At 42.0% G+C, this 27368-nt stretch overlaps 1 protein-coding gene across 3 annotated transcripts in view; it reads right to left on the bottom strand.

The window, feature by feature from the left end:
- Positions 1–27368, bottom strand: part of CRYZL1 (crystallin zeta like 1) — a 35634-nt gene that overhangs the window by 1642 nt on the left and 6624 nt on the right. For 2 of the 3 annotated variants that reach the window (XM_070407251.1, XM_070407253.1), the window contains exons 2-11: positions 22081–22152; positions 21221–21298; positions 18681–18753; positions 14596–14640; positions 13013–13081; positions 8611–8744; positions 7236–7347; positions 5762–5860; positions 4070–4191; positions 1945–2050 (exon numbers count right to left, since the gene is read on the bottom strand). In XM_070407251.1, coding sequence (XP_070263352.1) covers positions 1945–2050; positions 4070–4191; positions 5762–5860; positions 7236–7347; positions 8611–8744; positions 13013–13081; positions 14596–14640; positions 18681–18753; positions 21221–21298; positions 22081–22146 — 904 coding nt within the window. In that variant the 5' untranslated portion in view covers positions 22147–22152. The remainder of the gene's footprint in view (positions 1–1944; positions 2051–4069; positions 4192–5761; positions 5861–7235; positions 7348–8610; positions 8745–13012; positions 13082–14595; positions 14641–18680; positions 18754–21220; positions 21299–22080; positions 22153–27368) is intronic. The other variant, XM_070407252.1, reaches the window with a different exon arrangement.

Genomic DNA, 27368 nt, shown 5'->3' with positions numbered 1-27368 from the left:
GAAAACTAACATTTTAAGGAATCTAGTCATTTAATTGAAATTCGAATACTAGAATTGAGAGTCTATGGAATTGCTAGCACTGGAGAACTATTTATGATCATAATTGGAAGGAGAACTCTATGTTAAATCACAAGCAGCAACACCTGGGAGAGGCTTGCATAAGTGAGACTAAAGTCTGATTCAGGACTTGAGAAAATGTAAATTAAAAAATATGAACATAAGACATTTTAAAGATTTTTTTAAAGGACCTAAAGAATATGGATTTACTTATTTATACTATAAATTCTCTTTCTACATCTGCTCATGAAATTGCCAACAGTATGCATAAGAGAGAGTATTGTGGTGTATTTTTGATTTTTGAAAATTTAACATCATTTCATTTAAACGTGTTATGTGTCAACATGGTCCATGGGTTTGTTAAATAGGTTAAAATCATGTTGGAGGGGAAGGGCGGGCAGCTGAGAGAATTAACAGACTAAGCAGCCATCCTGTATTATGACATGTAAAATTCAAAATATGCTATTGCTTTTAATACATGTTGTTCCTCTGTTGTTAATACGTAATGGTATTCTTGATTACTATAATGTCATTGGACATTTAAGTTGCTTTAAATTGAAATTCAAACAAAATTCCTCTAGAAAGTTAAAGATTTAGTTTATTTTCTAAATTTAATAGGAAAATATTTAATCAGAAATAGTTTAATCTCATTCACTCGCTACATTAAGGGGCTTTTCTGGTTTTGAAATGTGCTCTTTAAAACTCAACTACGCACACACTAAGGAAACCCTAACTGAAGGCTCTGCACCCTCGGACTTGCTCCTAGACCAGTGATGGCGAACCAATGACACGAGTGCCAGAGGTGACACGCGAACTCATTTTTTTGGTTGATTTTTCTTTGTTAAATGGCATTTAAATATATAAAATAAATATCAAAAATATAAGTCTTTGTTTTACTATGGTTGCAAAGATCAAAAAATTTCTATATGTGACACGGCACCAGAGTGAAGTTAGGGTTTTCCAAAATGCTGACACGCTGAGCTCAGAAGGTTCGCCAGCACTGACCTGGGGGGCTGCCCTTCCCACACATCACTCATGGAACTACACGCCCAAGGCCACGGCAGAGCCGGTGGAGGCCAGCAGGGGGCTCTTTCTTCACGCACAAGGACACTATTAAGTTACGAGAACTTACTTTTTACCCAATTTCTTAAAAATTATACCAAGTGCAGCTGCCTTTAGGACAGTCATCTTAGAAATAAGGGGTTTATCTGTAAGTTCACCTTGCTCTAAAGAGGTTTGGACCTTTCTTTTGGAACAGCTTTCAGATTCTCATGAAAACTTTTCATTACTTTTACTCAAACTAGAATGATTTGGCTTTCTTTACCAGATTTGTCTCCGAGTAACTTCCATTTAAAAAAATCAAACTCATCCTCAGTGGATGAAGATTTCCTAGCATTGGGAATCTTAAAAACACCCCACAAACTCTTTAACTGAGATATGTGTTCGGAAACGTTCTGCACAGTGGAACCACCGTCTGTGTAAGAATGCCAGCTCTCAAGGTGACGTGGAGTTTCCCTAATGCCAGGGCCAAACCAAAACAAACTCTTCCATGGAACTGCGGCTCATCTCCCACTCAGAAACACGCGAGGCTGCCTGGGTACGATTCCGGTCCGGCCGCTTGCTAGCTGAATCCCTGGGCTTGTATTAATTAACCTTTCTACAATTCAGTTCCTTCCCCTGTGAACTAGGAATGATAATACTATTACACCTCAGAGGGTGGTTTCAATATTTAAGTAAATTAATACCTACACAGCCTGTGGAACATTGTTTGGCATGATCAATGAAAGTTAGCTATTATTTATTATTACCATTATTAAAGAACTTAATTATGATAATGCAAGGTAAATGTCAAGCCAGAAACTCAAGTCAGTAGAAAAAAAAGGATATAAAGATATTTTCCTTGTTGTACATTTGACAAATTCCAAACTTCGTCGTTAAGGAAACCCACCGTTGCTCCCTTGAGGAAGAGGCAGTGGCTATCTGGAGGATCCAGCTTGGACAGAATGCAGAAAGACTGATCAACACTGAGTTTAACAGCAGAAAGAAGACTGGTATCTTGAGCCAGAAAAATTCTACACAAATTACATAATACCCAAACCATAAATAAGCAGCACACAAACTTAGTAACAATCTGTGAATCATGTTTTCTTTTGCATTTCATTCTCCAAAATGATGAAATAGCACGGTCACATGCAAGGCCAACCAGAAACCTGATGATGCAGTAGTAGAGTGTGTGAGTGTTAGAGAGATTTCTGGCTGCTACTTCCCAGTCATTTTCATGAGGATGCCAGAAAATCATGAAGACTGGTATATGAAAATTATGGTATTTGCATATCAACCATGATAAAAATATTTAATTTCAATTCTATTAAGAAATGTATTTTTGGGAGACTGTATATCTGATATAATAAAAGTCTAATATGCAGATTGACCAAATGGCAGAACCACCAGTTGCTATGACGTGCACTGACTGCTAGGGGGCAGATGCTCAACACAGGAGGTGCCCCCTGGTGGTCAGTGTGCTCCCACAGGGGGAGCACTGCCCACGCAGAAGCCAGGCTCATGGTCGGTAAGCGCAGCTACGGTGGCGGGAGCCTCTCCCGCTTCTGCGGCAGTGCTAAGGAGCAATGAGCCAAGCGGTAAGGAGCAGCAAGGAGGCGGGCAGTAAGGAGCGAGGGGTCCTGGACTGCAAGAGGGATGTCTGACTGCCGGCTTGGACAGACATTCCCGAGGGGTCCCAGGTGTGAGAGGGCGCAGGCCGGGCTGAGGGACCCACCCCCAGTGCATGAAATTCGTGGACCGGGCCTCTAACAAACATATATACACACACACACACACACACACACACACACACACTTTAGAGGCCTGGTGCATGAAATTAATGCATGGGGGGGGGGAAGAGGGGGTCCCTCAGTCCAGCCTGCACCCTCTCACAATTCGGGGCCCCTTGGGGGATGTCCAACCATTGATTTAGGCCTGATTCCTGTGGGATTGGGCCTAAACCAGCAGTCGGACATCCCTTTCCCAATCTGGTACTGCTGGCTCCTAACTGCTTCCCTGCCTGCCTGATCACCCCTAACTGCTCGCCTGCCTGACTCATCGCCCCTAACTGCTTGTCTGCCTGACTCATCGCCCCTAACTGCTTGTCTGCCTGCCTCATCGCCCCTAACCACTCGGCCTGCCTGCCTGATCACCCCTAACCGCCTCTACCTGCCTGCCTAATTGCCTCTAACCACTTGCCTGCCTGCCTGATTACCCCTAACTGCTCACCAGCCTGCCTGATCACCCTAACCACTCTGCCTGCCTGCCTTATCGCCCCTAACTGCTTGCCTGCCTGCCTGATCACCCCTAACCACCTCTGCCTCAGCCCCCACCACAGCGGCTTCATCTGGAAGGACATCTGGAAGGTTGTTCGGCTGTCCAGTCTAATTAGCATATTACGCTTTTATTATTATAGATACACACACACACACACACACACACACACATTCCAATTAGAACAATTAGGAAATTGTGATAATTTTATATAGAAATATTTTGCTAAGTATATGTCAATGTTTGTTACTAAGAAAAAATCCTTGCTCTGGCTTGGTTGGTTGCAGCATTGGCCCATACACCAAAAGGTTGCAGGTTTGATTCCCAGTCAGGGCACATATGGGAGGCAACCAATTGATGTTTCTCTTTCATATCAATGTTTCTCTCTTTCCCTTCCTCTCTCTCTCAAATCAATAAAAAAAACAACATATCCTTGGGTGAAGATTTAAAAAATCCTATTTCAAATATTATTACATTCAGAAGTCACTGCATCCAAACTCCTAAATAAGTTAAATGAACTCCTCTACTAGGCACTTTTTCAACATTTTGGCCAACATGTAGCTAAAGTGTAAAAACTACCTTTCTTTAAAAAAAATAGAGTATAATTCAGAATTTACACAAATTTGGCCACATTTTGCCTTCAAAGACTTAGGCATTATTCTTTGATAACTGTACCCGTTTGGTGGAAGAGTCATACCTGCAGGTTTGCTTCTGTCGTCACCCAATGGCCTCCGACACCCAGGAGAGTGAGGATATCATGCTTATGTGGTAATAGTTGTAATTTTGCAGCTGGTTCATCATCTTTACTATATAATCTCACTTACAAGGGAATAGTTAAAAAAAGAGAGTAAAGAAATACATATTTTAGTCATCTGATGAAAATTTATTCTTCAAACAAGTTCTCTTTCCTTTTTAATGTAGGAATGAGAAAGCATTTCTTTAAGAAAAAGTCAACACAATGTATTCAGACACCTTAAAAATATACTTTTGCATTAAAACTGGTCATAAACTTTACTCCAGATTTAACTATAAGTGAAATAACTAAAGAAAAAAAGTGTTTTTCAGCCCTGGCTGGTTTGGCCCAGTAGATAGAGCATTGGCCCTTGGACAGAAGGGTCAAGGGTTTGATTCTGGCCAAGGGTGCGTACCTCAGTTGCAGATCCCCAGTTGCAGACCCCCAACCAGGTGCGTGTGGGAGGCTCTCACATCAATGTTTCTCTCTCTCTGTCTCTCCCCCTCCCTTCCACTCTCTAAAAATCAATGGAAAAATATCCTTGGGTGAGGATTAACAAAAAAAACAACAACAAAAAGTAAAACAACTATGAAGAAAGTCTTTTTTTCATTTGAGAACCAGGCAAGGTAATGCAACATGGAACTAAGTCTGATAGTTTTAACCATAACATCAGTCGCTTGATACTTTGGGAAAAGTTGACCTCTGATTAAGGAATGCATAGACTCAAGATGGGCATACTTTGACATAATTATTGAAATTTCAACTTGAAAAGCTAAGGAAGTATACATTTGTTTCCACTGAAAGATTTTTTTTTTTTGTAGTGAATTTAAAATCCTGAAAATACTGGCAAAAAGAAACACATATGATGGCCGCATGTCGCTGTATTCACCATGATTCTCACGGTAGAGGATAAATTCTAACGAAGTGTAAGCAGAATGCCTTTGCAGATGGTAAAACCTATCCTTTAGGTGAGATGGCACTACCTAACTGTACAAATTAGGCGCTAAACAGCAAAAGTGCAAGGAGGGTGACAGTGGAACAGAATTCTCTTCGTTTTCCAAATAGAGGCTGTGTAAGTCAACCAGCCAGTAGAGGGCCGTATATAGCAAAAGCATCTGGCTGAGACTAAACTAATGTGTATCATGTGGGAAGCATGGAAGAGATCATGTTTGTAGATTCTTGTAGGGATGCTTCAATCCAATGCCTAGACTTTAAAAGGCAAGCATGCTCTCTCTTCCAGACAGAGTTTACAATGGGATAAATTGAAGAAGTGCCCATTTGAATATGAAAGTTTAAAAGAAACCCAAAACTAAACAGCAATTTAATAAATATGTTAAAAATTATTTCCTGAAAAAAGTATGAATTTAAAAATATATATATATTTTTATTGATTTCAGAGAGGAAGGGAGAAGGAGAGAGATAGAAACATCAATGATGAAAGAGAATCATTGATTGGCTGCCTTCTGCACATCTCAAACTGGGGATTGAGCCTGCAACCTGGGCATGTGCCCTTGACCAGAATCGAACCTGGAACCCTTCAGTCTGCAGGCCAATGCTCTATCCACTGGGCCAAACCAGCTGAGGCTGTTTTGTTTTTCCTAAAATTCAGCCATCACACTAAAATTACACAGACTGCTGATTTAGTGAAGCACCGACCTCCAGCGTCCAGGACAATATCTACTCCCAGGCCACCTGTTTCTTCCAAACAGCTTTCAGCAACATGGGCTTTCCCACCGGACACGTCGATCACTCGGGCTGCGAAGGACAGGAAGTCAGGCAACTGCTCCGCTCTTTATGTGATCAACACAAGGCAGAGGGACAGCAAGAGCAAACATCTGTCCTCTGAAATGAATTAACTGGTTCAAACAATTACTGAATCCAAATTATACTTTTTTCTCATCTAACCTGATATTGGTGAGGATCCATTTAAATGAAGGGATGGCATATTCAATAAAATAAAATATAAGCATTTTGCGGCTAGCGTGTCCCAAGGCTAGTCTATTTACACAGGAGACTGTTCTCTGTACCTTATATTGCCAGAACTGAGAACCTATAAAACCAGAGGGACATATACATTAAGACATGATCTGAAAGATTAAGTAATTTCTAAGTATGTTCAGATTTAACAGAGTTTAGAGCTAAACAGCACAAAAGTCTATTTGGGCGACATGACACTTCTCCATTAGGGGCTGTTTTCTTCTTTCTCAATTACAGAACTCCCTGCACCTCCCAACCTGCTGTTTCCGGTTCGCCATAGGGCTGCTGAGGACTCAGTGATGTTACCCATGCTAACACCCAACAACCACTGCCTGCCTGCCTGCGGCTCCTCAGTTCCACTCCGTTCATCCTCTTTCTCTTCATCTGTTCACTCTGTGACTCCAGCCTATTCCATTCCATCTCCATCTTCCTCCTTTTCCTTTTCAATCTATTTCCTTTCTCCACTGCTGTCCAGAAGGGTTCACTCTTTCCAAGGGCTCCGAGTCTCCTCCGTGCCCTATTCATCATAACCTCTACCTGATGTGCGCTTCTGTACAAGTGGCCACCTCCTCCCTACACTATCACAGAAAGCAGACGACTTAAGAGGTAAACCACTGGGTAAGAGGCGGAGAAACATACCCAGGATGCAAAATACACTGATTTATTGACTGAAACCAAAGAGGTGCCAGGTATTTCTAAATTGTTTCAAAGTTCACCTCATTCAAACTTGGCTAAGTTGATAACAATAGGGCAAAGAAGAAAAAAAAACATTGAAAAAATAAGTTTCAAAAACAAAATAATTAGCCGAAACCGGTTTGGCTCAGTGGATAGAGCGTCGGCCTGCGGACTCAAGGGTCCCAGGTTCGATTCCGGCCAAGGGCATGTACCTGGGTTGCGGGCACATACCCAGTAGGGAGTGTGCAGGAGGCAGCTGATCGATGTTTCTCTCTCACTCATTGATATTTCTGGCTCTCTATCCTTCTCCCTTCCTCTCTGTAAAAAATCAATAAAACATATTAAAAACAAAACAAAACAATTCATTAAAGCTATTACTTAAGTAAACTTAGACTTAGCACAGATACTAAGTGCATTTTAAAAGGTGCTGCGCCTTCCAGGTTTGGTTTGAAAGTCTGTGTTGAGTGGGGTTACCCACCGAGAGCAGGCCGGAGTCCTTCCAGGTACTGCTTGTCTTCCGGGCTGCACGCTGTGGAGATCACTCTGGCTCCTCTGTGGTGCGCTAACTGAATAGCTATTGTCCCAAGCGCCTGTGGAAAAACACACAGTAGGCTCACACACAGAGGGCAGAGGCCACCTCTAAACTGTCTTATAGGCTGTTCAATAAAGTGTAAGACGTTAGTGGTACTTCAGTATATTTTTAAATGTTATCTGACAGCAGAAGGAAAAACAATACGGAGAAGCTAAGTAGGAACAAACAGCTGATGGACTTCCTTCCTCAGAAGGGGGTAGAGAGCCGCCCGGGCCCCCTGCTCTCACCCAGTCTCACCAGAGCAAATGCTTTCCAGGACGGAGCTGAGTTAGAAAGCAGCTTTGGGGTGAGAAAAAGGGCCTTTCAGGGGCTCCTGCAAGTCCAGTGAGCACTCGGGAGGGTCACGGCACTTCAACCCTCCGTCCTTTCTTTTGCTGACCTGGGGGGCAAGTTCCGGGAAGTTCTGCTGTCCCAGTGTTAACACCAGGCTGAAGCCGCTGCTGAGGACAGTTCTGGCTTTTTTCAAAGAGAAGCACTTCAGCAACAGCCAGATAGAAAGTAAGACTGTGAAAGCACCCAGGTTTTGTAACATTTTTAGAATTTATATGTATGCATACATGTTTTAATCCTCACCTGAAGGATATGTTCTTATTGATTTTAGAGAAAGAGAGGGAGGAGGGAGAGGGAAGGAGGAAGGGAGAGAGAGAGAGAGAGAAACATGGATGTGAGAACTATCCATCGGTTGCCTCCTGTACGCCTCTGACTGGGGATCAAACCTGAAATCTAGGTATGTGCCCTAACCAGGAATCGAACCCACAACATTTTGGTGTATGGGATGATGTTCCAACCAACTGAGCCACCCGGCCAGGGCAGATTATAATATGTTTTTATGTATTTGTTTTTAGTATAGAATTATTTTTTTGATGATGCAGGTAAAATGTTTAAAGTAGCACATATTTGCATCTATAAATGCAACACCTTGTTAACATAAGTGTAAATGTGAGGGATATGATATGAAGTTGGTAGGGAGTTCTGAGGTATGGCTTCAAAGACTTCATGAGCTATTTCAGGCTTTGTGTGACTGGCATGAAAATATCTGTTTGCTTTTGTAATTACTAGCACATTCAAAGTAAGAAACACAGCAAGTCTGACTTTTATCTCTTATTGATAAAAGCTGCTTATTTTCACAAAATAGGAATTTGGTAAAAAATATAAAAATCAGTGACTAAGCTACTGGCAAAGACTTCTGTTAGTAAATGGAGGGCCCGTTCCTACATCTGCTGTGCTTTGGCCTGTTTCTGAGCAAACTGTTAGCACCTACGCTTGCTCCGTCCATGATCAGCACCCACTTCCCGGGAGCGAGCCGCGAAAGGTAATGCAGAGCGGTGTAGGCTCGCACTCCGTCCCGAACGGTCCCAGCGGCTTCTGTCCACGACACTTTTTCCGGCTTGTGAACTATCACAAAGAACAGGAAGCAATCCGTTAGCAAGTCCCGCTGGTCTTGGCTCCTGGGTCTGGCCATTCCCCTGGGCCCTGGTCCTGGCCTCCACTCCTACCTCGCCGTTGTCCTGCCTCCATTCCCGCCCAGGCGTAAGCCCCTCGCCCACAGCCTCGTCTCCCACCAGAGGTCACTTCTCTGTTTAAATTGATATGATTGACATCAGAGGTCACCACCATCCTAACTTAATTTCTTATTTGCTTCCATAGGTTAGTCCTCCAGGATTCATTCCTAAATAAGATAACTCATTTCTGCCTGGTTTTAAGCTTTACCTAGATGCAGTCATATCCATATGCATTGTTTTCTGTCTTGCTTTTTATGCTCGACATTATTTTTAACCCACTCCTACTCTGGTTATCTGTTCTCCAGTCGAGGAGCATCTGTGTGGGGTCCAGCTGGGGGCAGCGATAAACAGTGCTCTTGTGGGAAAGATAGGGTTACACTGGTGCCCACTTCCTCTAGGCCAGCGGTTCTCAACCTGTGGGTCGAGACCCCTTTGGCGGTAGAATAACTCTTTCACAGGGGTCGCCTAAGACCATCCTGCATATCAGATATTTACATGACGATTCATAACAGTAGCAACATTACAGTTATGAAGTAGCAACGAAAATAATTTTGTGGTTGGGTCACAACATGAGGAGCTGTATTTAAAGGGCCAGAAGGTTGAGAACCACTGCTCTAGGCTGTTCTCTTAGGAACAGAACCCTCAGGTCCCGGGCACCTGCCACTTCACCACACCCGCCCAAGGGCCTGTGTGATCTCTCCCACAGCTGTGCACTAGGTAAAGTGAGGAAGGATTGCTTGTGCTGTGAAAAGGCATTAAAACAGCCAAACATACTAAGCTAATGAGCACGTCATCAGTCATGTGCTACAGTGTGGTGCTGTCACCATCCTGGGAGCCTTGGCATGAGTCCCATTTCTACCACCAAGTGGGTGTGGAGAGGTTCTCCTCGGATTTTAATTTGCTTTTCCCCAATACTGATGAAGGCGAGCATCTTGCTGTTTCTTGGCCATTTGTTCAAGTGTTTCATCAATTTTTCTTTGTATTGTCTTTTTCTCATTGATTATAGAAGTTTTTTGTGTATTCTAGATGAATTATTTGTTTATGCATTATAAATATTATTTTCAACTCTGGCTTCTCTTTTCAATCTTTTTAAGTGTCTTTGAAAAATAGAAACGTATCAGAATGATCTTTTAAAACATAAATAACATCCTAACACTTCTCTGCTTGGAAGTCATCAATGGCTTTCCACTGCATTGGGAACAAATGCAAACTTCTAATACAATTTAATTTAAAATTTTAAAAAATGTATTGATTTTGAGAGAGAGAGAGAAACATGGATTTGTTGTTCCACTTATTTATGCATTCACTGGTTGATCCTTATACGTGCCCTGACCAGGGGATCGAACCTGCAGCCTTTGCATTGGTTAGGAGACACTACCCAAGTGAGCAACCTGGCCAGAGAGCTCTATTGAGCTGACCATCAAGCTGCTCCTGTTTCATTATTGAATGTTTATTTTGTCTTTATTCTGTACACTGAATATGATCTTTTCACAGTGCAATCAATCCTTTCTCACTTTACCTAAAAACCCATTTTATAACACTTTTCATAGCCTCTACCAGCTCTTTCAAATATTTTTCCTCTGGCAACGTCCCCATTGCTTTTACCAACAACTAGTGCCATCTAGTGGGGAAGCCAAGCATCCAAATATACATGTTGAAAATGTTACAACAGACAAGCAAGGCATTGAAACAGCAAAACATAAGCTAATTAGCATGTAATTAATCATGTGCTACATAACGATGTTTGTCACCAATGGGTCACATATATGACGGTGGGATCACATATAATCACATACAATCATAACGGAGCTGAAAAATTCCTGCTGCGTAGTGACCTCTTACAAAACCCATTCCTCACGTTTGTGGTGACGCTGGTGTAAACAAACCTAGCACACTGCCAGGCATATAAGAGTACAGCGTAGCCCTGGCCGGTTGCTTAGTGGTTAGAGCACTGACACACGGACCTAAGGGTCTCAGGTCTGATTCCCAGTCAAGGGCATATACCTCGGTTTGATCTTTGGCCCTGGTAGGGGGTTCGTGTGGGAGGCAACCAATTGATGGAACTCTCTCATGTCGATGTCTCTCTCTCTCTCTCTCTCTCCCTCTCTCTCTCTCTCCCTCTCCCTCTCTGTCTCTCTCTCCCTCTCCCTCTCTGTCTCTCTCTCTCTCTCTACCTCTCTAAAAATCAGTGGAAAAAATATCCTCAGGTGAGGATTAAAAAAAAAACACACTAGACTTCGATGATAGTTGTATAACTCTTTAAATATATTAAAAACCACAGACTCCTACACTTTAAATGGGTGCATATATGGTATGTGGTTTAAATCTGGCTAAAAGGATGACTGTGCATCCTTTTAGCCAGATTTTGACAGACCCAGATTCCTGCTCTGTATTTAAAATCCAAAAGATAGAAGAAAAAGTACAGCACATACAATATGTACAGTACAGCACACTGGATAATGGTAACAAACAACTATGTTGGTTTAGGTATTTACTATTTTTTAATTGTTATTTTAGAGTGAACTCTTTCTACGGATAAAAAAAAAAATTTCGCCCTAACCGGTTTGGCTCAGTGGATAGAGCGTCGGCCTGCAGACTCAAGGGTCCCAGGTTCGATTCCGGTCAAGGGCATGTACCTTGGTTGCGGCACATCCCCAGTGGGAGGTGTGCAGGAGGCAGCTGATCGATGTTTCTCTCTCATCAATGTTTCTCTCTATCCCTCTTCCTTCCTCTCTGTAAAAATCAATTATATTTTTTAAAAAATGTGCTGTAAAGCAGTACGCTATGGATACCTGCAGCAGCCTCGTACACCTCGTGCTTACCACGTCTCTTGATTGCATCATGTTATCTTGTGCTTGATGTGATCTCATGTTTTGTGAAGTGATGTGTTGTACAGGCTCGTAGCCCAGGAGCAGTGGCTGCTCCTACCACACAGCCAGGTGTGTGTCAGAGCCTCGAGGATGTTCGCCTGACAGCGAACTTGCCTCATTTCTCAGGTTGCCTCCCCCTAAGTGGTGCGTGACTATAATTAATTTGTCTGAGACCACATTGCTAACAGTTTGAACGTCAGACATTCCATGGTTCATAAAGAGACAGGCCATCCTGGGGGCACCCAGGTTCCTCCATTAGTGCTTGTTTAGTTTACACACAACTTACTTACATGGAATTTTGGGGAACACGTTCCATCTTAATCATTGGGATTACCATTTTCATTAAAAAAAAAACCACACAAGTGGTCCTTAAAAAAATACTAACAGTAATACAATTATATTTAAGATCGCAACGGCTCTGAAATTGCATTGTTAGATAACGCTAAATTATTTTCTATGCATTTGTACCAATTTATGCTTTTATGTGCATAAAAGGTCCCATTGCTGCACATCCTTGCTGACCCTCAGAATGGTGAGATTTTATAACTGTCCGTCCTGTGGTGCATAATGACATCTCTAAGTGGTTTTAATTTGCTTTTCCCTGATTGCTAAGGAGATGCCGTGACTTTTCACAATGGCTTCATGCAGTATGTCTGTGTTTATATTTATTTTAATTTAAATATTCAAGTAAATTAATATAAGAAAAATTAAAAATTAACATTTCACTTAAACGGAACACTTATCAAAATATATTAGCAATAGAAACCAAAGACAAGTGTTCTTGGTTCTTTCCTGTCTCAGACTCTACATGGATTTTCTAGATTTAAAAAGAAATTTTATTTGTTGATTTTTGAGGGAGACATCGATTTGTTGTTCCACTTATTTATATATTCATTGGTTGATTCTCCTATGTGCCCTGACTGGAGATCGAACCTGCAACTTTGGTCTATTGGGATGACACTCTAACCTATAGCTAGCTGGCCAGGGCTAAAATTAATTTTAAATGAACTTTTCCAATTTCAATTAATAACCAAGCATAAAAAATATAATTTTTTTTACTGGGAATATAATTTTAGAGAGAGAAACTTCTTTTCAAACCTCTAACCAGGAGCTGTGTGAATGAAACTGAAAGGTCTCTATACTGTTTAGTGTGAGCATAAATTTTACGATACGAAATTATAAACTCGAGGTAGTCACGTGACCAGCCAACAGTAGATGCACAGAAATGGCGATGCTGCTACACACACCAGCGACGTGAGGATGACTGACCCCCGGCCTGAGCTGCACATACCCAAGTAGTGCTCATGCACCCGCACAACCTCACAGAGTCCAGGGTCTTCAGAATCCAGGGGTAGGATCCCTGAAAGGAAACAATATTTCAACTAAAATAAATATAAACACAGAGATTCTGCAAACGGCGACACTGAGGGAAGCATCTCCGAGTGAGTGGCTTCATGGTAAGGAGCGGCGGCGTTAGTCTCATCCCCTTCGGTGGGCTGTGGGGAAGGCGCCGGAGTGACTAGCGCAGGGAAGGGACAGGCTTCGGGAATGTGAGAGGGAGGGGTGCTCCTTCTCTCACGCCAGCACGTCTCCTGTGCTCTTGTTCTTTCCTTCTCTCCTTTTCTTGCACCTCTGAGGGTGGGAGAGACGATGCTGATATAGAGGCAGGTCCGCCTGGGGGGCACCTGGGTCCCTCACTGAGATTGTCCCTGATGCGCAGCTGCCTTCCACGGCTGGGGTGGAGCCGCGTCGCCCACCGGTGGCCCCGGACCCCTGGTGGTGCGTGAGGTCCCAAAGGTGGGAGACCGCTGGTCTGGAAGACACCCAGTGCTCCCAACGAAACCCCACTTCTACTTAAGCTCGTCTGTTTTATTTTTGGTCTCTTACAAAAAGAATCTTGAGTAATGCAGTGTCACTGACCTCTTGGCCAGATAAAAAAAGATAAGACAGACAGAAAAAAAAATTAATTCTTCAAGAAAATACATGTCAAAGGCAATATCGTAAGAAGCTAACAAAAACATTCCGACAAATCAATTCTTAATAGCCTCAAGCTTGCCATAAAGTTAACCATTTTCTAGGCTTACATGCATATCTTTCTATGAATATTTTCTATGGAGAAATGGTCATTTTAAAAACTAGTATGAAAGTCATACTTTATGTTTGTGTGATGGTCTAGGACAGTGGTCGGCAAACTGCGGCTCGCGAGCCACATGCGCCTCTTTGGCCCCTTGAGTGCAGCTCTTCCACAAAATACCGACTTCTGCGCATGGGCCATGAAGGTTCAATCGCACTGTATGTGCGCCCACACGTGGTATTTTGTGGAAGAGCCACATTCAAGGGGCCAAAGAGCCACATGTGGCTCTTGAGCCGCAGTTTGCCGACCACTGGTCTAGGATATATGTAAAGTGTGTGTGTGTGTGTGTGTGTGTGTGTGTGTGTATGTAAAATAGTATTAACTATGGATTTTAAAATAATAGTAAATGAAATGTTCCCAGTGAATTCTAGCTTTCTAAGCGCAGTAAGGGAGAGGTCCCATACAATCCAGTTGAGGTGCAGAGGGAGCTTCTATAGAGCCAGGCTGGTCGTGCAGATGACCTATGACCTTTCTCCAGAGTCTACAGGTCTGTCAGCCAAGGGCTGCGCCAAGCACAGTAACAACTATGGCCTTCTTTTTATCTCATATTGTTCTACAGCCAAATACGGAAACGTTCCCAATGCTCTGCTGTTGAGATCAAACTCCCAATTCCCTTCATCAATGGACTTTTGAGAGCAAATTCCAAAAATCAGGAAAATACTTGTATATGAAGCTAGGTCACAGTAAACATTAATAACTGTACAGAGAAAAAAGAGATGATAGTAAAATAGACAACTTACCGACGACTTCATCATCAGGTTGAAAAAATGATACCTTACTTCCAACTAAAGCATAGAGAAAATTAATAATTAATATCATGAGGTTATTAAATATCATCCTTATTTAACTATTAAAATAAAAAGACCCATGGGTTTATAAACAGTTGCTAACTCAGGGAAAAGAACGTGTAGGACATTTTGATGGTCTATAGAGACTGTTGGATAGAACATTTCAAATCTGGATTCTCATCCCGGCCGGTGGCTCTGCTGGTTAGAGCATCATTCCAATATGCCAAGGTTTGAGGTCTGATTCCTGGTCAGGGCACAGACAAGACCCAGCCAATGAATGCATAAGTAAGTGGCACAACAAATTGATGTTTCTCTCTCTCTCAATTCAATCAACAAAATTTTTTTAAAATACAGATTCTTTACAAAATTTTCTACAAAATTGGGGCCATATGGCTGTTGACAGCACAGAGAGGAATGTCTATTAGGGTTAAGGAATAAAGGAAAACAGTCCGCTTTGCAGCTCCTGTGATGGTTACATGGCTTCCCACCCTTAGCCCAAGTTCCCACCGTTATTTCAGTTCCAGAATCTCAGACACACACGGGAAGTTGTGGTAAGAGTCACATCGGAAGTTGCTTTGATTTGGAATGATGGAAATGAACTCCTGGTGGTGCCCAGAACGTTCTGGGACTGTACAGAAATGAGTGACACTTCCGGCACATGCAGAGAGAAAGCCGCTACTGTCAGCCAGCTCTTTAGAATATTTTTGTTCAAACAGTTATGAGAGGAAACGCCACGAATGCCCACTGCGTGCAGCATTCTCTGACATCACCTTCATCTTCACAGCATCAGGCTAGACCTCCTTCCAGGCTCACAGCTGAGCAAACGGCTGAGCCGCGAGGGAGGCGGGATCTGACATCTGCCGTGGACGCTGGCGGCTCTGGGAGCTCCGTCTGATGTTCCCGCGGCCGGCCCCCTTGTTCCAGTTTCTTGGCTCCCCCCTGGCCATCCTCCTGCAGTAGCTGTGCCTGCTGGGCCACCGTACTTTTCCTTCTGCTCCTGACCCTCCTCCTCCTGGGACCGCTCTGGTCCTTTTTCCTTGGCTTCCTTCACACTCCTCTTGACTGTCCCCCGAATGAGCATTCCCAAGGGTTCCATGCTTATGCATACGTCCCCTCTCCACTGCTACTCCCCCCGGTGAGTTCATCAGCTTTATTACTTCAAATATAACTACATGCTGACAACTCCCAAATACGTGCACTTCCTGCACAGTCTCACCTTTGAGCTTAAGTCAGAGTACCGCTCACTAGATATCTCCAGGGGATATCACTTACGTACCTTGAGCCCAACAACCATAAATCTAAACTGTCCGTCTTCCTCCTAATAAAATCCTCTCCCCTTATCAGTTGGTGGCACCGATTCATGGCTTAGCCAGAGCCTGGGCGTCACTCCTGGCTCTTGCTGCTTTTAATTCCCCTGTTCCAGTCAATCATTAAGCCATGCGGACTACTCAGTATTTCTTGTATATGTACGTCTTCACCTTTGCCACCAAAGCCTCGGTCATGGACTCCGTCGTCTGTTGGCTATTGGTCTACAACCCAACCAGCCCTACCACCTCCAGCCCGGGGTGCCTGCAGTCTACCCTTCACGTGGCTGCTCTAACAACCTCCCGTACAACCAGGCTGACATAGGAGGCTCTGCCTAGGTCTGGCCCTTGCCTACCCTCATGCCTCATTTTTCCCCCATTTCTTTTCTTTTTTAAAAAAATATATTTTATTGATTTTCTACAGAAAGAAAGGGAGAGGGATAGAGAGTGGTACATGCCTTTGACCGGAATCGAACCTGGGCCCCTTTAGTCCACAGGCCGACACTATCCACTGAGCCAAACTGGTTAGGGCTCCCCCATTTCTTTTTAATCCTCATCTGAGGATATGTTTATTGATTTTAGAGAGAGAGAAAAAACATTGATGTGAGAGAAGCATCAATCGGTTGTCTCCTGTACTCACCCCAACTGGGGGTTGAACCCGGAACCTTGGTCTGTGCCCTGACTGGGAGTTGCACCTGCCACCTCTAGGTGTATGGGACCATGCTCAACCCACTGAGCCACCCGCCAGGGCCGGAGGAGTCAGCATCCATATCATCATCGAAGTATCAGGGTCGCTACCTTTTACTCTTCTGCTCCAAGGATTTTCTTGACAAAATGTTTCTGTGCCAAGTATCTTACCCCAACGCCAAACTCTGCCATTCTTTCCTTTTCTTTCGTCCTTAGCACCTGACATGACTCGCCTCTGCCTGCGCTCAGGGCCCCTCCCTGAGCCACCCCCTGCCGCCCGCACTTCCCGCTCACTCCCAGGAGCCTCCCCTGCTTCTCGCTGGGCTGGCCCCTCCTCAGACCTTCACGGCGCTCCACTCGTGCGCATCCGTCTCTCCCCTACATTGTGAACACTTCCTTTTTGGCAATCCAGAAAAAGATTAGAGGATATTTTCCCCATTGATATTTTAGAGAGAGTGGAAGTGAGGGGGGTGGGGGGGGGGAGAGGGAGGGAGGGAGAGAGAGAGAGAGATGATGTGAGAGAGGCACATCGATCAGTTGCCTCCAGCGCGTGCCCAACCTGGCAGGGGAGGGGGGGCAAGGGGGAGGAGGGACTGGTGCACAGGCCGATGCGCTAACCACTGAGCACACAGGCCAGGGCTAGATTATGAACCCTTTGAGGGTAGGGACTCTATCTTATTCATCTTCAGATACCAAGTACTTAGCAAGTGCTCGTTAAATATGGAATAAATGAATAAATCAATGATTATTCATCTTCTGGCCATTATAATTCTTATTTTTATTTTCCTACAGTGTGAGTAGAAGAAAGGAGAGGGAATGAAATTATGATTTAGCTGTTAGATTACATTGAGAAAGAATCAAATATATTATGGGTTAGAATTACAGGCAAAACTCAAATAGTCTAACCCACTGTATTCCATGCTCATTCACGCACATGCAGAAAGAGCAGCCATACACTCACTGATCACGAACTACCCATTAGCAGCGAATGTGAATGGCTGGTCTACTTAGACCCACATTATTTCAAGTCCTTAGCTTCCTGTCCTGCATGTTAATACCATTACTTACTACATAAAACTTAACAATTTTTTGAGTTAAGGCAATCATAAAATCTGACTGGTTATTTCTTCCCAGAACCCATTTTTATTAATTAATTAATTTATTTTAAAAAATATTTTATTGATTTCAGAGAGGAAGGGAGAGGGAGAGAGATAGAAACATCAGTGATTGCCGAAACCGGTTTGGCTCAGTGGATGGAGCGTCGGCCTGCGGACTGAAAGGTCCCGGGTTCGATTCTGGTCGGGGGCATGTGCCTTGGTTGCGGGCGCATCCCCAGTGGGGAGTGTGCAGGAGGCAGCTGGTCGATGTTTCTCTCTCATCGATGTTTCTGACTCTCTATCTCTCTCCCTTCCTCTCTGTAAAAAATCAATAAAATATATTAAAAAAAAAAAAAAAGAAACATCAGTGATGAGAAAGAATCACTGACCGGCTGCCTCCTGCACGCCCCCCACTCGGGATCGAGCCTGCAACCCAGGCTTGTGCCCTGACCCGGAATCGAACCCTGACCTGGAATCGAACCCTGACCTCCTGGTTCATAGGTCAATGCTCAACCACTAAGCCACCCCAGCCAGGGCAGAACTTATTTTTAGATGAGCAAAATGCTTACCTTTTAAATGCTCAATTTTACACAAACTTTAAAATTTAATGTCAATGTAATTACTGTTATGTAAATTTGGGCCAAAAGCCAATGTACAGAAGTAATTTATGCTGGTTTGTAAACAACGTTGGTCATTCTATTCAGTATGATTGCTGATAGATTGAAATACATAATCCCTAAATATTTACTGAAGTATAATAAGCTCTTTAATTATAAAACACCAGTTAAGTTCTATTTTTCTTTTTAATTTAAAAAGGGAAACATTTCTGTATAATTACATTTCCTATTTGAAGACGAGTGTATGATTTTATGTGCCAGTTCCCAATTAGCTGCCATGTAATTTTTTTACCTTAGAAAACAGATACAGGTATTTATATCTGAAAACTTACCATCTAACACGATTCCAGCAATTTCTCTCCCAACGGGAAAGAAATCCTTCTCCATCTTCATTTCTGCCAGAAGCTGAATCATGACAAAGGCCATTTATTGTCAAAAGTAAATCCTGGCTTCTTACACCAGAGGGAAGCAAGAGCACAAATCAAACCACAAAAAAAGCAAATAGGATTTAATATTTGGAATAAAGCCAAAACAAATAACTTCACAAGATAGGTTTCTCGTTAGAGTAAGAATTGGTTGTTATGTAGGAATTAGGTATGAGTATCATTATTCCAATCACCATTAACATACTTTGTTTAACACCTTTCTTCTGCCAAGTATGAAGGGAAAATATGTCCCAAATTTACCAGTCAGCTCATTCGATGGGGTGAGGGAGCTGGGGGAGGGAGCTGGGAATGAGGGGTGAGGCTACTGAGAACAAGGGCTCTCCTTCCCACAGCCTTTAATGCCCCCTGGGTGTTTCTCACAGGTCTTGGGTTAAGAAGCAGGTGGGAAGAGGTGATGGATAGATATACTTAGGAAAATTGCCATTTATTTTCAATTTGGAATTTTTTAAAAAGATAAATCGTTTATTTTTGAGAGCTTAGTGTTTTGTTAATATTCTGGCCAAACCGAGCACTTGACTTTTGAAGTGATAGAGTATATACAGATAAGCCTGTAGTTTAAGTTCCTGCCATTTATACTTTTACTAGAGGCTCGATGCACAAAATTTGTGCAAGAGTAGGCCTTCCTTCCCCTGGCTGCCGGCACCGGCTTCCCCCTGGCCGCTGGCAGGCTCTCGGGACCCGGCTTCCCTCACAGCCCCGGCTTCATCCAGAAAGTCATCCGGAAGGACCTCCGGAAGGACGTCTGGTCTAATTAGCATATTAAGCTTTTATTATTATAGATAATAATACCAGAGCCATGGAACATATTTGTAGGTATCATAGTATTTTAGGAATAATAAGTAAAAAGAAATTGAAGTAATTCTCTTGTACATATTTTTTATCTTTCAGTATTTAGATCTCCTATATAAGCTCTCCTACCTGATTGCCAGAAAAATCTTTCAATGTGGAACTTTGTACTTTTGCTAAGATGACAACATGACACTCACAGAAATACTGGATGTTTTACATGATTTCTTTTCACATGGTTTCTTTTATGCACCTTGTACAGAGCTATAATCATGGTTATAGCCACTGCCTCCTGCTTCCGTCACCTACCATGAGCGTTTCGTACATCACTACACATTTTCATAACCGTGATGTTTAGTAGTTGTGCAATATTCCATTGAATTTACTTTACTATTTCTATTAGACATGAGATAATTTCCTAGCTTCGGATTTTTCCCTCTTTTCCACGTGCTCTATCTTTTATATCTTTTCCTGCATTACTGCACCGAGGCCTCCATCTCCCAAAGAGGCTCAGCAGAGGTTGTGAGAGAAGCCCGGTTTGTCCTTTTCTTTCCTGTTCCCAGACTGGGACTGTCATGCATTTTTCAGTTTAAAAAGGACAGCGTGGAAGGGCTGAGCACAGAGCCCCGCAGACAAGGAGCAGTTCTCCTGTTCCTGCTCAGAGGGCTATGGAGCAGCTTCCCTTCCCCAGTCGTGCTCAGGGAACAGAGCAGCCAAGGGAAGCATATGACTTTGTTCTGTAATTTCCCTACATGTGGCTTCACTGCAGAAAACTTTTAGATTCCTAGAAATTATGGTGACATTATTATCCAATCATTTAAAGGTCCAATAAAACTTTGGTATTGATTTTTACAAAGCAGAGTAAATGGCCCCGCTATATCTATCATAGCACATTCAACCACAGCTTACATTTGAAAACTGACCATGTATTTCATGGTCAATAATGGAAGATGACTAGGGGTAGTGAGAGGCTGGGGATGTGTATGCAGGAGAGAAAGACAAAGAAAAATGATAAGAATATGAACTCTATCTAAAGATGTTAACTAGAAATACCTATAGAATAGACAGCTAATAAATTAGTTGATTCAATTTCTATATTTTTACTATATTTATAAAAGCATTTTCTTCCTTGATTATAGGCCTTAGTAATTATAAATTCTCAGCCTTTCACAATGTAAAGGAGCTTATAAGTTATTTTCCAATAATAATGTAAAATTCATAACTTCAATTAGACCAGAGGTTTGCAACCTGTGGGTCGAGACCCCTTTGGGGGTCGAAACAACCCTTTCACAGGGGTCGCCTAAGACCATCAGAAAACACATATATAATTACATATTGTTTTTGTGATTAATCACTATGCTTTAATTATGTTCAATTTGTAACAATGAAGTTGGGGGTCACCACAACGTGAGGAACTGTATTAAAGGGTTGCGGCATTGGGAAGGTTGAGAACCACTGAATTAGACTAATATCTTAATATGGAAACATACAAATTCACATAAACTTTTCTCCTAGCTAGTCTATTCTTCTAAGGATGACAATAATTTCTTGGCACTCAGAAGTCAGTTGTCATTATATTAGTAAACTAAATAGACGATGAATTCTCATTTGACTTTTAGCCCAAATAAAAGCACCAATACCTTTGTATTTATGTGGCTCAGAGCACAAGCTTTAACTTGAAGTTTCACATAGTTATCCTCTGCAACAGGAAGATTTTCCTAGAACCAATGATAACAAAATATTACACATTCATTTGAGCCCATGCCTTTATGATGTGAACATTTTCATACACAACTGAACAAAATTAAACAGGCCCCAAATCTAACTTTAGGGATGAAAACTAAGAGCTATTTGTATGCCATACTTGTATATTCCATAGTATAATAAGGATTTCAGAACCATGAACACAATCCAGTTTTCCTCTGTCATCTTTCACTAACTCCAAAATCATTTAAGTCAAGAGTCAAAATCTCAGACAGCTTGCTTCTACCACTGGAATGATTTTGGCTTGCGACAGACCTTTCAAACAATCTCCAATATATGAAAATTCCACTCTCTATGCTTAAAGTGGTAAAAAACTAGAAACCATTTAAAGCTTAGTGAATAGGGTGACTTTGCAAAGCTCAGAAATTAGTGTGGAAAACAGCGTTTTCCACCTCTTTTATTTCACAGTTTGAGAGAATGTATTTTCTGAAATATGACTACAATCTGGAAATTTACTTTATTGTGGTATTCAAAATAAATTGAGTTAATTTTGCAACATATAAGGCTATTAAGGTATTGTTTTCCTAATATCTTTTATACCACCACCCAGGGGACTAAAAACTCTTTTTAGCAACTCTTTAAAAAATATAGTTATACTACAATATGGGCCAGCACTGTAACATATGATTAAAGGAAAGTAATTTCTAGAGTTTCGTTTAAGTTTCACTAAAAGATCATTTAAACTGGGTAAATATACTTATCTTGTTTCGTTTAATGATTAAACAATTTTTCTCACCCGTTCTTGAAATACAAATGTTATTTTTTCATTTGTGGAACTCTGTTGAAAATATAAGCCTTTCATAGTCACCTAAAGCAAAACAAAAAAAGAAAAATATATACATGAAATAAACAAACCAACAAAATGTTATCAATACCAAACGAAAGCAAAAATTAAAAAATAGTGCTGGCAAAGGATAAAATGACAACTATAAATGTAGTTTTCAAACAAAGAAATTTAGGTAATAGTGCTTGAAAGTGATCCAGAAGTGAATATGCCATCTTAGCAGAGAAGGGGTTTACAGGTCAGTTTTCCACATGAAGGTGAGCATGTGTTTAATTTCACTTTGCTATTCAATAAAAATGATTAGATGTACTTGGGGGGAGGGGTGGGGGGAAACGGAAGAGGTTCAGAGAGCTCAATTTTAATTACCAAAGGTGTCATTTGAAAGGCGTTCAAAGTCTTAAAAAAGACCATTCGGAAGGGAAAAGTGGGCCCTCGCTGGTGGCTCAGTTGTTGAAGCATTGTCCCCTCCACCAAAAGGTTGGGGGTTGATTCTGGGTCAGGGCACATCCCTAGGTTGCAAGTTTGATCCCTGGTCCAGGCCTATGGGAGACAACCCACCAACGTTTCCCTCTCACATTGATGTTTCCCTCTCTCTCAAATCAATAAAAACATACATACCCTTGGGTAAGGATTAAAAAATAAATAAAAGAAAAAGTCCATCTAGACATCAAAACTGTGCCCTTGATTCTTCTGTGACAGTTTACAACCATTTAATGGAAGTATTTAAATCTGTAGTCTGTGGATTCTTGAAGCACATCTAAGGATTCCGGTTGTTTAATTTTCATAATAATTTTATGAAAGACTATTTTATTATTTTTATTTTAGAGACAGAGGAAGGAGAGAGGTAGGGAGAGAGAAACATCAGCTGATTGGCTGGCATGGGTCCTGACCAGGAATCACACCGGTGACCTTTTGGGGCACAGGATGGCGCTCAATCAATGAGCCACACTGACCAGGGAAGGACGATTTTCTTTTTCAAATCCTCACCCGAGGATATTTTTTCACTGATTTTAGAGAGAGTAGGAGAGAGAGGGAAAGAGGGAGAGAAATATTGATGTGAGAAAAACACATCGATTGGTTGTCTCTCGTGCCCTGACCAGGGCCCGGCTGGGATGGAGCCTGAAACTGAGGTACTGGCCCTTGACCAGAATCCAACCCAGACCCTTCGGTCTGCAGGCTGACGCTCTATCCACTGAGCCAAACTGGCCAGGGCAAGACTATTAAGTGTAAATTTATAGGAGAGCACAACGCACACGGGACGTGCAGAGGCCCTACTGCACAGCCTGCTGACCTCTGCGGAGTATTCGCAGTCACGCGGAAGCAGCACTAGCACCCAGAAGCTTCCGTGCCCCTGCTACTCACCACCTCCCTTCCTGGGGACACTCACTAGCCCCTAGCAGCACAGGCTCGTTTGGTCTGTCTCACTTTATATAAAAGGAATTACATTCCTTTATGACCGCGTTTGTTTCACCCACATTGTTGCTGGTAGCTGTAGTTCATTCGTTCTTATTGCTATGAAATATTACTATTATATTCATTCATTACTATTGATTAATTCCACTATAGACATTTCATTTTTTCAGTTTGGGGCTTTTACAAATTATTCTTGTGCCTACTTGTACCAGGTGAAAATGTTACTACATTTATTTTATGGAGGAGGAAACGGATTCTTACAGAAGAGAAGGCACATCCCTAGGGCCTTATAGCACCAGCTGGGCCAGGTCTGGGACAAACCAGATGCTACCAACTCCAAAGAAATTTCTCTTATCCATTATACTTAACGGCTCTCTATTGAGCTCCTAACATTAGACTTTCCACTTGAAACTAGACTCCTATATCCTTTAGCTTAGGGTGGTCATTTATGAAGTCCTTGCTGATAAAACTGATACATGATTTGCAGAGCCCAGTGCAGATGAAGACGTGGGGAACCTTGCCCAGAAATTACCAAAATTTCAAGCTGGTGACCAGAGCATGAAGGGTGAGCGTGAGGTCCAGGGCGAATGTAAAGGCCCTGCCAGGAGCCCGCCTGACGTTAAACCTCAGAGGGTCTAACGGAGCCTCTGCGGGGTTTTTACTGAGTAAGTCGGCAGTGCTCCTGCTTCCTAGAACACGGTAACCAGATTCTGGAGCCGAGAGAAATGAACACACACTCAAGGCACCTCTAGTCATGTGTGTAGCACGTACCAACGGGGTATATGAAAACAGAGGAGCCAGAAGGGCTGTGTGTGCATGTCAGTGTGTGTGGGGGTGTCTGCAGGGGAGCACAGATCCAGCAGCCAGGCGTTCATTCCCTTTGACAGTAAACCGACCCTCGAAGCCCAGCTCCCAAGGCTGTCTAAGAGGCATGACCCGCTGCCCCTGTCCGCCTGACGCCCCATTTCCCAGCGCACACCCTGTCTGATCCAGTCACTCTGACTTCACACCATATGGCCACTCGTCTCAGGGCTTCCAGGCTCTGCTGGTTCGCCGATTCTGCGCTGTACTTACTCTGCAGATTCTGCGGAGTGAAGCAAGCTCAACCCTGCCCCCTCTCCAGAGACTCCCCCAGTGACACTCAATCTACCCCATCTGTTCCCTGCTTCTAGATTTCATTACATACTAACAGAACCTTGCCTGACTCACTCACTCACTAGTGGGTTTTCCCAGCTATTGCTTGAGAGAATCAATATCCATTATCACTAAATACTGAAATCCTTGCTCCTGCTCAGTCTGGAGCTACTGGAGTCGCCTTTTGAGAAACAGAACTTTTACATGGCAACACCTTGATTTCAAAACATCTTCTGTAATCTGGGAAGCCACTGTTTCCTCTGCCCACTGCATCTTAGAACATGCGCTGTCTCCCAGAGCAGCAGTCATGTGGACCTCAAACCACAGCACCCCAATTCCAAAGGCCTGGGCAGAAAACTGCACTACAGCAAGTATTATACACATAACATCACCAGTGTTTTTAGTCAGATGACCCTAACTCATTCCTCTAAATTTTGGGCTAAAATTGGCCTGGCTGGCAGAAAAAAATAATGCTTAGTTGGTCCAATAAGGAACCAAGTGGGAACAAAAATATCCTCAAAATTACAAAGGGAAGAAAGAGAAGTGTTTTTACAAAAGTAGCAAGAAAATTGAGGAAATCTTATTTTACAAACCCAAAAAAGGAATACTGAGTTCTTGACACTAAGAAAATGGTAGAATGGATGGTATTCAAGGCCCAAGTCGTGTCTCAGGCATTGATCTAGACCAGTGATGGCGAACCTATGACACGCGTGTCAGAGGTGACACACGAACTCATTTTTTTGGTTGATTTTTCTTTGTTAAATGGCATTTAAATATATAAGATAAATATCAAAAATATAAATCTTTGTTTTACTATGGTTGCAAATATTAAAAACTTTATATATGTGACATGGCACCAGAGTTAAGTTAGGGTTTTTCAAAATGCTGACACACTGAGCTCAAAAGGTTCGCCATCACTGGTCTAGATTAAATGGAACACTTAAGTCTATTATGTCAAAATTGTTTTATTGAATGTAAATAAACTTGCACACAGGAAATAAATTAGCTGAGCACCTTATAAAATAAAAATATAAGTTAAAATATAGCACTTATCATGCCATTTCCAAGAATGAATGTCATTAACTTCAAAATTATATGCTGTACTCTCTTTTTTCTCAAGAAAGACGATTTTGGCTGAAACCGGTTTGGCTCAGTGGATAGAGCGTTGGCCTGGGGACTGAAAGGTCCCAGGTTCAATTCCGGTCAAGGGCATGTACCTGGGTTGTGGGCACATCCCCAGTAGGAGATGTGCAGGAGGCAGCTGATCAATGTTTCTCTCTCATTGATGTTTCTAACTCTCTATCTCTCTCCCTTTCTCTCTGTAAAAAATCAATAAAATATATTTAAAAAAAAAAGAAAAAAAAGAAAAACGATTTTGAATATGATGTTACACGCAATAAACACCAATTATTCAAGAAAAATGATCTTATATATAATATTACATGCAATAAACATTAATATTTCAAGGATAAAAAGATTTTAAGTATAATGGTATTACCACAACTGTACTAACATAGTATGATATCATAAAAGTTGTAGGAAATATTAAAAATCTGCAAATAACAGGATTAGTTCTATTATACTTCTAGTATATTTTTTTCCCTTCTGTCTCTATTTTTGTTCATCAGTTTATGTTGTTCATTATATTCCAAAAATGAGTGAGATCATATGATATTTATCTTTCTCCGCCTGGGTTATTTCACTTAGCATGATGCTTTTAAAGTCTATTTTGTCAGATATGAGTATTGCTACTCCAGCTTTTTTTTTTATTTTCCATTTGCATGGAAAATTTTTTCCATCCCTTCACTTTCACCATGTCTTTTTTTTTGAGGTGGGTCTCTTGTAGACAGCATATAGTTGGGTCATGTTTTTGTATCCATTCAACTAACCTACATCTTTTGATTGGAGCATTTAATCCATTTACATTTAGGGTTATTATTGAGAGGTACTTATTTATAGCCATTTTAATTCTGTACGGCTAGGTTTCTCTCTGTTTCTTCTCAGCAGTCCCTTTACAGCAATCCTTTTAGCATTTCTTGTAATGCTGGCTTAGTGATGATGAACTCCTTTAGCCTTTTTTTTGTCTGGGAAGCTCTTTACCTATTTGACCTGTCTATTTGAATGACCGTCTTGCTGGATATAGTAATCTTGGTCTCAGATCCTTGCTTTCCATTATCTTGAGAACTTCATGCCATTCTCTTCTGGCCTGTAGAGTTTCTGATGAGAAATCAGGTGTCAGCCTTATGGGAACTTCTTTGTAGGTAACAGTTTTCTCTTGCTGCCTTTAAAATTCTCTCTTTGTCTTTAATTATTGGCATTTTAATTATGTGTGATGTGTCTGGGTGTGGGTCTGTTTGGGTTCTTCTTGTTTGGGGTTCTCTGTGCCTTCTGAACCTGTGTGACTTTTTCCTTTATCAGGTTAGGGAAGTTTTCTACCATTATTTCTTCAAACACCTTCTCTATTCTTTTCTCCCTTTCTGCCTCTTCTGGCACACCTACTATTCTAATATTGTTATGTTTCACATTGTCCCACCGCTCCCTTAAGCTGTCCTCCTGTTTTTTAATTGTTTTTTTTTTCTTTTTAGTTCTCTAATTGAGTGATACTTTCAGTTCTGTCTTCTAATTCACTGATTTGATCCTCGGCTTCCCCTAATCTGCTGTGTATTCCTTCCAATGTGTTCTTTATTTGTATT

This window comes from Myotis yumanensis, unplaced genomic scaffold (genome assembly GCF_028538775.1).
Source record: "Myotis yumanensis isolate MYYU_CA2020_CCGP unplaced genomic scaffold, mMyoYum1.0.hap1 SCAF_2, whole genome shotgun sequence".
NCBI lineage: Eukaryota > Metazoa > Chordata > Mammalia > Chiroptera > Vespertilionidae > Myotis > Myotis yumanensis.
The sequence above is the reverse complement of the archived record's forward strand: the minus strand, read 5'-3'. Positions and strand labels throughout refer to the sequence as shown.